Source organism: Sinocyclocheilus grahami, unplaced genomic scaffold (genome assembly GCF_001515645.1).
Source record: "Sinocyclocheilus grahami isolate Dianchi unplaced genomic scaffold, SAMN03320097.WGS_v1.1 scaffold1202.1, whole genome shotgun sequence".
Taxonomy (NCBI): domain Eukaryota; kingdom Metazoa; phylum Chordata; class Actinopteri; order Cypriniformes; family Cyprinidae; genus Sinocyclocheilus; species Sinocyclocheilus grahami.
The window spans coordinates 59721-71259 of record NW_015506381.1 but is presented as its reverse complement, the minus strand read 5'-3'; the positions used below and the strand labels follow the sequence as shown (position 1 = coordinate 71259).

The 11539-nt window shown below is 37.1% G+C and overlaps 1 protein-coding gene across 1 annotated transcript in view; it reads left to right on the top strand.

The window, feature by feature from the left end:
* The window catches only part of LOC107567969 (syndetin-like), an 11840-nt gene extending 766 nt beyond the window's left edge, over positions 1-11074 (top strand). The window contains exons 2-4 of the mRNA XM_016253789.1: positions 5123-5244; positions 10090-10279; positions 10913-11074. Of these exons, the coding sequence (XP_016109275.1) occupies positions 10133-10279; positions 10913-11032 (267 nt within the window). The 5' untranslated portion in view covers positions 5123-5244; positions 10090-10132 and the 3' untranslated portion in view covers positions 11033-11074. The remainder of the gene's footprint in view (positions 1-5122; positions 5245-10089; positions 10280-10912) is intronic.
* Positions 11075-11539: the final 465 nt, after the last annotated feature.

Below are 11539 nucleotides of genomic sequence, written 5' to 3'. Positions count from 1 at the left end.
AGAGGTCTCTATCATTGGCATTTCGCTTTACATTTCATCAAACATTGTGTACTCCACATGCCTTTAGGTTATGGTCTTTTAAAGGTCATTTCATGGACAGATTGATTACTATGGACAGTGTTTTTATACCTAGTACAATCAGATGACAGATTTGTCTTGCATCCTTCAAAATAAATATGCTTTTGGAAGATCTTTGTTCTGACCTCATTGTAAGGATGAAGGTCTTATAGTGGCAATATAATTATGTTGTTCTGAATACATTACTCTGGACAAAAGATCAATATTGCTTTGTGCATTGCACATGGTGAACCTGATGGGGAAATTACTTCAAAATGCATGTTTTGCCCACTATACTGTGTCTCACCAGATCTTTCATATTTAGACTTAAGTGTAGAGACAGTAAATAGACCCCCTATTCAGAATTCACTGATGCTGAATTGCTTGTTATTTGGTCTACTCAACTTTTATTGTAACTCTAAACCTCTTAGGTAGTTATCCCCTTTCTACTTACAAAAAGAGGCTTTGGCTTACTTGAGTGTTGGCAAAACATTTTGTTAAAGGCAAAACCTTTTCCTTTAAACTCCTTTAAATTTTTCAGAATAATTACATTGAGGATTTTTGAGATTATTGGTTAAAAAAGGTAGCCAGTAGGTTCCAACACTACATTTTCAAGTGAACAGTTTTTGAATATAAAACCAAAGTTGAGCATATTTTTAAACCTCTGTTCATTTTGTTTGTTAAATCGTTTGATTGATTCCTGGAATACTGATAGTGTTTTACTGGACATCGTATTCATTTGCAGAAAATTAGTGACGGATTTGATTATGGGTTGACTTTACTGATGAGGTGAGGAATATCAGCTTTTGGGTGTTAGAGTCTGGAATTATTTCTTATTTATCTATAGTTTATATGACAAACAGTCGTGTTGAGGAGTATTACTTCTATAAAAAAAAAAGAAAGAAAAAAGTAACATCACGTTATTGTAATACTCCTATACACACACAGTTCAAAAATTATATTTTACAATTATTTTAAATAAATGCAAATGCACATATTTCAGCACATTTACTTAGAAATAATTAGTGTGTGTGTATATATATTAATGAAATTGATTTTGCAGCAGATCAGCATATTACAATGATTTCAGAAGGATCATGTGACACTGAAGACTGGATTAATACCTTCTGAAAATCCAGCTTTTCATCATAGGAATAAATTTCTTCTTAAAATATATTAAAATAGACTGCAGTTATTTTAAATTGAGGTTTCTGACTGTTTTTGAAGGAGTTATGGTTGAGGTGCCTAACTGGTTGGATATATATATATATATATATAATTTAGCCAACTTTGAGTTATAATATACTATAATCAGTTTGATTTCTGAATGAATTGCAGCGCTGGCACAGCTGATAAATTCTCATTAACTGAAATAAAGTCTTAAGTGCGTAGTCATGTGCAGTGGACCTTGTGTTGTTGAACCCATGCCCACTCACACAGCTGCATGTTTAAAGTGAGATGATTCAGGTTAAGTGCTGCTCCTCTGGGTGCTGCTGTGGAGAGACTTGTGGGATTTGAACTCTTGAATGAAAGCCCAGTACAGCTGTCAATGTCCCCTGTCACTGTTGCTATTTCACATGCAGCACATTACGAATGCATGGAAATGTCACGTCTATGTTATAATTTACTGGCCCAATTGTGACTTCCTCTGAAGCAAACAAACAAGTTTATGCCCACAACAAGCAGGCTTGATTGATATGTGTACCCTAACGCTGCTAGTTAGCTTTCAAGTCAAGTCAAGTCAAGTCTGCTTTATGACTCTGTTCTCATCATGCAGATTTGTATTCTTCCTCCCAATTTTTTTCCTCTTGCCTAATGACTGTGCCTCATGAATTTCTCTAGATTGAAAGATCACGGTATCAATTATTTGTCAGGATCTGAATTATTTAAACGGTCAGGCTTTGGGAGTCACATGAATTTGAGGGGCAAGTTTAAAAGGGAAAAATTATCCCATGTCTCAGTTCAGTATGAATGGACTGAGGGTGTCTCATTCCTTTGCATGTCCACATCTCTTCTATAACCTCTGCTCATTAGCCTATATGAATTTTGCATGGAGTTAGGAAGTTATTTGAATGGCTGGTGCATATACTGAGACAAAAAAAGGCTCAGAGAGCAGATGGGGTTTCACAATTGAATTATCTCTTTGGCTTATTTGCAGAGGAAGCTCGATGAATCCCGAAATATGCATAATCATGTGGATTTACATAAGTTCCTGATCCGAGCTGCAAAGTTTTAGCGGGGAATGTAATAGAGCTTGGCTGCTAATGAAGTAATGAGGCTCACCTTTGTGTGCCCGCTAAGCTGAGTGAAGCCACTGTGGCCGTTTCTCCTGGTGCCATCATTGTAACCCTGTGCCAAGTCTGTTTGTTGAAGCCAATTTGTCTGTGTTTGCCAAGTTGACTGAATTAAGTATGTAACTGTGGAAATACTGCAGTGACTCACACTGACACTTGCTCTATTTAAAATGACCAAGAAAATGGCGTCCAGGTGCCTGGGCCCATAAAAGACATTTGCCTATATATGAATTAGTAAATGTCACAATTAGTTGCCTGCATTATAGAGCAGGAATGCACTGTTATTTGTTTCTAACTGCCATGTACTGGGTGAACCGGTTCTTATTTCTATAGGTTAAAGTAAGCTGTTCATTTTTTTTACAAAAATGAAAATTCTGTCATTTAAATGCCGTTCTCAACCTTTATGATTTTTGTGGAACACAAAAGAGGACATTTTAAATAATTTTTCAGCTGTTTTTGTCCAAACAATACAAGTCAGTCTTTACCAAACAACACTTGGACCCCTTTGACTTTTGTTGTATGGGGGGAAAAATAAATGTATATATTAAAGTATCTTCTTTTTCTTAAAGGGATAGTTCACCCAAAATGAAAATTACCCCATGATTTACTCACCCTCAAGCCATCCTAGATTTATATGACTCTGTTCTTTTAGACGAATATAATCAGTTATATGAAAAAAAATGTCCTGGCTCTTCCCAGCTTTATAATGGCAGTGAATGGTGATCGAGATTTTGAAGACCAAAAAGTGCATCCATCCATCATAAAAAAGTGCTCCCCACAGCTCTTCTGAAGCAAAGGGTTGCAAAATACTTGCACGCCAAGCTTGCACAAAACTCTGAAGATTAAATAAGATTTTTTTTCTTAGCTTTTTCTGCTAATTGATTTAAGAGACTGATATTGTGACCATTTCGAACCAATACTGATGACAGCTCAGAAGGGACATTTCAGTTCTTTAGGATGTAAGTGGGTTAAACCTTTGTGTGGTTTCTAATCATACTGCTTTTTTTTTTGCACTGCAAGACTTGTTAGAAATCAAAAACCTTTCCGTTTGCATTGCTTTAATGCTTATCAACATGACAGAGAGCAGATAATCTGATCTATGTTTGCTGTGATTAGTTTCTTGGTATGAATTCTTACACTGTCTCTTGCAGGAACTATAAATTATAATTAGATACTGAGAAACGGTAATCTTGACACCAGCACTTTTGTGTTCTTCTTAAAACCATATTTCTAAGCTGTAAAATAAACTCGATATTTTAAAAATTAATTCAGAAGATTAAAGGTAGCAAAATAACCCAGACAACTTGCACATCAGTTTTAGTGCTCTTGGCTTTGTATCAACATTCAAGGTGCGAGCCCACAGTACATGTAGTCCTTGGCTCTCAAATGAGTCATATGTCATTGCGTTAAGAAAGTTATGGGTGGGTTTTCCTGTCACAAGTGAAAGAGAAATGGGCTTGAACACAGCTGAATCAACACCTCCATGAGCCACCAGCTTATACAGTGCAGGTTTTTGTACGTGGCACGGCTTTATCGAGACATCTGCTCTGCAGAGACCGTTTCTTTGTATAGCCTGGATCCTGTAGGTTTGACAACCTGGTCCGACAATATGGCTTCAGTGAACATTTATAGACTGCTGTTTCCGCTTCTCTGATTCTGTGATTAATTTACACCTTTGTTGGGATTTCTGGACTTGTACGGCATGCTTAAACAAAAGCGCTTCTAGCCCGTTCATGACCTCTCATCCAGATGGTTCCAACACCACCCAATAAGAACGCTGTGGTTAAGGTGAACGGTTAACAGCAAGCACTGCACACAAGGGAGGACGTAACACTAAATGTGACCCTGGACCACAAAACCAGTCATAAGGGTAAATGTTTTGAAATTGAGATTTATACATCATCTGAAAGCTTTCCATTGATGTATGGTTTGTTAGGATAGGACAATATTTGGCTGAGATACAACTATTTGATTATCTGGAATCTGAGAGTGCAAAAAAATCTAAATACTGAGAAAATCCCCTTTAAAGTTGTCCAAATGAAGTTCCTAGCAATGCATATTACTAATCAAAAATCAAGTTTTGATATATTTATGGTAGGAAATTTACAAAATATCTTCATGGAACATGATCTTTACTTAATATACTAATGATTTTTGGCATAAAAGAAAAATCGATAATTTTGACCCATACAATGTTTTTTTTGGCTATTGCTACAAATATACCCCAGCGACTTAAGACTGGTTTTGTGCTCCAGGGTCACAAATGGTTATGGGTCAGTGACGACTAAGAGTGTCCCCGATAACGCAATCTTTTAGTAATCTAGGTTAAAACACACATGCAAAGTTCTTAGAAATGTACTGTTTATGATCATATGGGTTTCATGTAGTTTTGAAAAACTTTCTCGACATTTTCAAGAAATGTTTAAATTCAATATCCTGTGAATGTGGCGTAGTAAAAAGTGATCTATTTTCCTTGAGTATACTAATCATTGTTTTAAAAAAAGTATTTTTCAGAAATATTGTTAATTATTTATTCATAAATATGTTTTTGAGGCTTTATATTCAATGTGGTGGGAGTTTTATAACCCTGACATTTTTGACTCAAAAATATCCAAATATATTTTAGAAGAGGTGCATTCAAGTCATTCTATGTATGAATTCCTTTTGTAATGATTTTATTTATTATTTTTCTTTTTTTAATTAATGAATAGATCCAAACAAAACATGAGCGGCATGACATTGACCCATATATCACCATCTGTTTTCTGCAGGAGTTTGAGAATTTTAACCAGAGACTGGGAGATGTGTCGAAAATAGTTCGGATTCCTCTGCCTGTGTCCAATGTCTTATGGGAGCACTGCATCCGTCTGGCCAACAGGACATTAGTGGAGGGGTAAGTGGGCTACCAAGCTGAACCAAATGGGTGTGGATGTCTATAAGACCACCTGCTCTTAGATAAATCTCCTACCACAGAGTGTTTTTATTGGAGTACTGGCCATCACAAACCACTCAGCCCTTTCCCAAACAAAGAAAATAGCTTGCAGGAGCAGTTGGATCACATACAGGTCCACGGAGTTCAGCAATGGCCAAAGAACCTCCCATTACTGTGGCAATACCACTTCACTTTGGTAGTATTGATGGAACTAGGTTTTATAGTGCTTTCTAGTTTATTTTATAAATCCTCTAATGATTTAAACCCATTTATCCAGTAAATTTACCTTTAGCCATTTATTTCTCCACTTACAGTTCTCATTTACAAAAAGTATTTACCTCTCAGCTTCTCTTCAAGGATTTGCCTATATTGTCAAATATTATAAATACTTGATTAAATATTAGATATTACTTTGCCAAATTGTTGTCGCAGAGTTTCAGTTCCTCCTATTGAAAAGCAACCACAGAATATGGCGTTGTCACCATCTTGCTTGGTATTTTTGGTATTGCGCTGTATTTGGTGTGCCAAACACAGAACCTCACTTTCAGGCCAAAGGGCTCAAGTTTAGTCTCTTCAGACCACAAAATATTCTTCCAATAGATTTCATGTTTTGTCACATGGCTTCTAGCAAATTCCAGGCTGACTTCATGTTGGCTTGTCTCAAAAGTGACTTTCTTCTGGCTGATCTCCCAAAGAGGCATAAGACGTCAAATGCTTGCTGTTGTCTAGACAGTTTTCCCCCTTTCATTCAAACAGTTCTGGAATTCCATGTAGTCCATCTGGCATCTTGGTAATTTTTCTTACAAATGCCCTGTTTGTCCAGTTGCTCGGTTTTTTAAGATGGACTGACCTTAGAAGTGTTTGGGTTGTGCCACGCTCTTTCCGTTTTACTTTAATCGACGTAAAAGGTTAAAAGCTTTGCCAGTCTTTTTAGAACCATCTATTTTCCTACTAACAACTTCTTGAAGTTCCTCAGGCAGATCTAAATTGATTAAATCTTCTCACAAAGTCAGTGATATTTATGATACAAGAAAGCACAAGTGAACACTGGTGGATTTGACATGAGTCATTGTGAAATATTATTACAACTTTAAGTAATTATTTTCAATTTTAATATATTTTAAAATGCCATTTATTCCTGGGATGGCAAAGCTGAATTTTCAGTAGCCATCAGTATCACTTGATCCTCCGAAAATCATTTTAATATTCTAAGTTGGTGCTCAAGTAATGTTTCTTTTTATTTTAAGTGTTGAAAACCGTTATAGTATTGCTTGATGTTTTTGTGTAAACCATGGTACTTTTTTTCAGAATTCTTTAATAAATTATATATTTTCTACAATTTTCTTGTTCAACTTCCTTCAATAGTATATTCACTTTTAAAGCAAATATCTGACAAAAGGCAAATGCACTCATAGCCAGATGCTTTTAAGCCACAGCTACAGTATATGCATTAAAACAGCAAATCTGAATGAAAGGTTTAGTTTCTCCTATTTTTTTATTCCTCTGCTTAAATTTGTGGATTGTTTTTATGAGCAAGAAGAGCTTTTGGCTTTTTCAATTATGGCTTGGCTGGCAGTGATTGTTTTGAGGGATGCAAACCCTTTATCACTGGGGACTCGTGGGTGTGCGAAATCTTGTGCTACGTGTTGATGATATTTGATTTAAGACAAGAAACACTGAGATTTTCAGCTGCCTCATCGATCTTGTGTTTGGAACAACTCTCGTCATTGTATTTACGTGTAGTGCTTTTCCCCATTTTTACCTTTTTCCTGAGGCATGCTCCTACTGTAGATATTTTAAGCATGCTTTAGTTCTGTGAGGATTCATCAAATGTCAGTAATGATTTTGTGCCATGAGCAGAATGCCTTTGTTGCTCTCAAATAGCTGAATATATAAATCCATCAATGTTGTTTAATTTCTTCGTATTTATTTTTCCTTCTTGTTTCCTCTTCTTGCACCCATCTGCTTGTCATTAGTCGAGAGCCGGATTATTGTAAATTAACGTCAGGGAAGTTTGCACGGCACAGTGCGACAAGCAATTTAGAATCCATGTCTTCTCCAAAGAGCTGGTTGTCAACCTGTCTTCCATCACTCATTCCTTACCCCAGTATGTTATCTTCAGTGTGCTGGCAATCTTGAAGCTCACAGACCTGTTGAGAACCTCTTATACTCGTCACCCCCTCAACATAATGGAGATTTGCTGGGAGCACATTTGACATGACTTTACAGGCACCTCTTGACTTCAGAGAGGTTCTTCATAGTAAAGCTTCACTGTAGACATCTGGATTTAGTCACATGTGAGAATAAAACGTATCAGAATATTGCATTTCTCTAGCCATGTAATCCATTGATTATTCATTTCTATAGCTCAGGAGTGCATAAAGAAGTAATCACACACTGTCCAGAGATGAACAGGCTTTTTTTAAACAACTGAAAAAGCCCACGATAGAGTGCGTAACAACAGCGCAGATGTACTGATGTGGAATGACCGTATGTTCCCAGAATATCTAAGAAACTCTAAAGAATCTTCTACAAACTCATCACTCCTGTATTGTTCAGTCCCATCTGGGCTGCCACTGGCCAAATGTGTGGTCCTCTATAAAGTCTGCATACTCCATTTGTACAAAGTGCCACACATTAAGACTCAAACACCCCAAGGACTTTAAGCTATTTAGTATTTACCCAGGAGCTGGTCATTGTTGCTGGATAAGCAGGGGAAGTGAGCATGCACAATTTAAAATCATAGGTAGATAATCAGTATGGTAATGATTTATTTTGTCAATTAATTCATCAGATATTACTAGGGTAAGGTTTAGGGTTTCAGTAAGATCAGCTTGTCATAATCCTCTGATTTCAGAGGTAGCTTAGGTCTAGGACTGCGATTGTTTAAAAGGATGTTTTTTGCCAAGACAGAATATATAGTTGATAAGAGCATGGCCCAGCATAGATTGGCAAGCACCTCCTGGCAGGATTCAGCTGTACACCTGCATCATAAGGTCAAGGGCCACTTGTTTGAAAATGGCAGAGCACAATCTTTGAGGGCAGGTTGTTTGAAAGAAGTGTTAAAGAGGCTGTCTGAGTGTAGCTGGAGCAGTCTGTATCCGCTATCTTCACTGCTTTTTCTGCCTGTGCAGTTTTGCTCAAAACTGAACAGTGATTGTAATTGCAGGGAGTTAACGCTCTCTGTAATCATCACATGTTCAGGTAGACAGCATCCACAGCATTTTGTAAGCTGAGAAAATTAGTCGTCCTATAGCTGATTAAATGCTGGGATAATTCCCGAAACATTAATAATAATCATGAAATGGCAAAAAAAAGTCAGTTGTGAACAAATGTGTTTTACTTGTTTAATGTTTTGCAACTATGTTATAAAATAAATCAGTAAATTAATTTTAAAATTACAGTCTATGATAGAATTCGCTGTGGTATGGTGTATTAAAATAGTGTGTTAAAAGTATGATCTTTTGGTATTTGAATCCGAGACCCTTTTTCTCTCCCACAATGTTTATCATCACTCTACCAGCAAGCAATGATGCCATTAAAATGTTTTTGTTTTTTTAAGTTTCCTGTTTATAGTGTATTTATTTCATTTTTTTTACTTCATTTTATCTTTGATTTTACATTTTTTATTTTTTACCCGTTTTATTTTTACATTTATTTATCATTATCATACACACATACTACCATTCTAAATGTTGGAGTTAGTACATTTTTACACATTAAAATGATCAAAAGTGACCATAAAACATTTATAACTTTACAAAAGTTTTCTATTACAAATCAAAGCTGTCAAATCAAAATTCTAAATGGCCCCTTAGCTAATTCATCCTAGCACCAACTCTAATGATACCCATTTCAGCCTCTCTTTTTTTCAAGTAGTCAAGTGCCAGTGCCAGTGCAGCGCCGAGTTGCATTACAAATCATTGCCGGCCATCAAGCAGAACGTGACAAGAAGAAAGGAAGGAGGCAGGGAAACAGAGGGATATATTGGCAGACTGGATATACTCAATAGGCCCAGCAACATCTTTCCCCTCACAGAAAGTAATTACACCACTGTCAGCCAAAAAGTAAACAGGGGTGTCAACAGCACTGAAATCTGCGTGGATGCTTGTTTGCCTTGGATGCAGCTACACTGTAAATCGATGCTTTGGTTGTGTTGGATGCTTAGGGCTCAGGACTGCAAACCAAGACCCACAAGCTGTACAAATCAAAAGGTGTCAAACTGAGCAAATGGCAAATTTGACCAAAAATGGCCCTCAGCATTTGGTGTCTCTTTACAGTCAAAAGCGGATTTGTCTTTTGGCTTAAATGACACATCCCACGGTCTGTCTCAATTATTATTTAAGCTGAAAACCAGATATGTGGAGCATCTATGCCGATTTATTATTTTATAAATATGCACCCCTATATTTTAACATTTTTATCACGTCTTTACATTCAGAAGGGGACCTAGAAACAAAAATTATGATCTCAGCTATTGTAAATCTTGTTATAAGATTAGAAGACTTGATTCTGATTGGTCAATCACTGCATTGTTGCTCTATTTATTGATGTATTCTTATTGACATTATGGTGGCCTAGCGGTTAGCTAGGTTCCAGGTTCGATTAGTGGTAGGGCATAAGGTTACATGTAACCCGTAGAGTTACAAGCACCATCGTGCTCGCGAGCAATACACTTAACCTGAGGTTACTGCAGGGAACTGTCTCTACAATTAATGTAGCATAAACTGTCAACAGTTAATGAATGCCCTTTATCTGTTTGACGTACACTCACCTCTGCTCTCCTTCTCTCCTGCTGTCTGCCAGCTATGCAAATGTGAAGAAATGCAGTAATGAAGGACGTGCGCTGATGCAGCTGGACTTCCAGCAGTTCCTGATGAAGCTGGAGAAGCTCACCGACCTCAGACCAATTCCAGACAAGGAGTTCGTAGAGACCTACATCAAGGCATACTACCTTACTGAGAATGACATGGAGCAGTTCATCAAGAACCACAGGGTAAGATGGGTTACACCTGACAACACAACGTAGGCAGGTTGTTAAAAGGTGCTAAATAGGTTTTATAGATTGCTAAATGCTTTGAAATGGCAAATTCCTACAATCAAAACAAAGTCAAGTAAAAACACATCAAATCAATTGCAATCAAGACTAAATGAACTCAAAAATATTAAATATTGTTATACCAATACATAATAACGAACTATATGTGTCTCCCTATATATTTTACTATGTGAGAAGTTTGTAGTGATAATACAAAAATAATAATAGTTTTGAATTGATTCATTAAAGCATATTCAAATTTGATCTTATTCACAGAAAGGAATCAAACTTACCAAATCTGGCAATGTTTGTTTCTGAAATTTAAATCAGAGATCTTTTTAAAACATCCCTGTATTAAAACTTTAGTTCTTGCAAATGACTATCTCAAAGCTAATCTAATTTAATATCACCATCAAAACCGTTGTGACAATGTTTTTTATATATCATGCAGCACTAATTGATTCCTATTTAAATGTTAAGAAAAAGCCCTGTGTAAAGCATGTCATTCAAGGCAGGCTTTAAGTCCTCATTAAAATGATGTAAGGCATCTCTAGTAGAGATTTATCACGAATTTGTTTTGTGTTTGACCAGGAGTACTCTATGAAGCAGCTGACTAACCTGGTCAACGTCTGCCTCGGGTCCCACATCAACAAGAAAGCGCGACAGAAACTCCTCGCAGCTATCGATGACATTGACCGTCCGAAAAGATAAATAAATGTCACTGAACTACCCCACCAAACCCCACAGAACGGTCACCAAAAAAAAACAACTCCACTCTTACTTGACTAGTATATATTATCGTGCACAGCCTGCATTTTCTTTTCTTTTCCTTTTTTTTTTTTTTTTTTATTTATTTTTTTTTTTTCTCCTTCCCATATATACATATATTATTGTGTATATGTCTTTTACTCACTACTACTGTTCCAGCCGTGTGTATATAAGTCTGAGCAGGTCCTTGATCTCTACCAGGTTGGTGTGGTTAGGCCCTTTTAGGGCTGCGGCATAACTCCTCTGCTCCTGCTGCTCGGGCCGGTGTGGGTGTGGACCAGGCTGCTGCTCTGCTGAGATGCTGTTGTTCCTCGCTGGAGCTGCTCTGGGTCTTTTGTGGTTGTGCTGATGTTGGTCCCAGGAGAGAGGGCCCTGTGGTGCAAGGTGCTGTTGCTGGGGTCTCCGCTGCTGTGGTGTAGGCTGATGGTAGTAGAGAGCAGGCTGTGGATG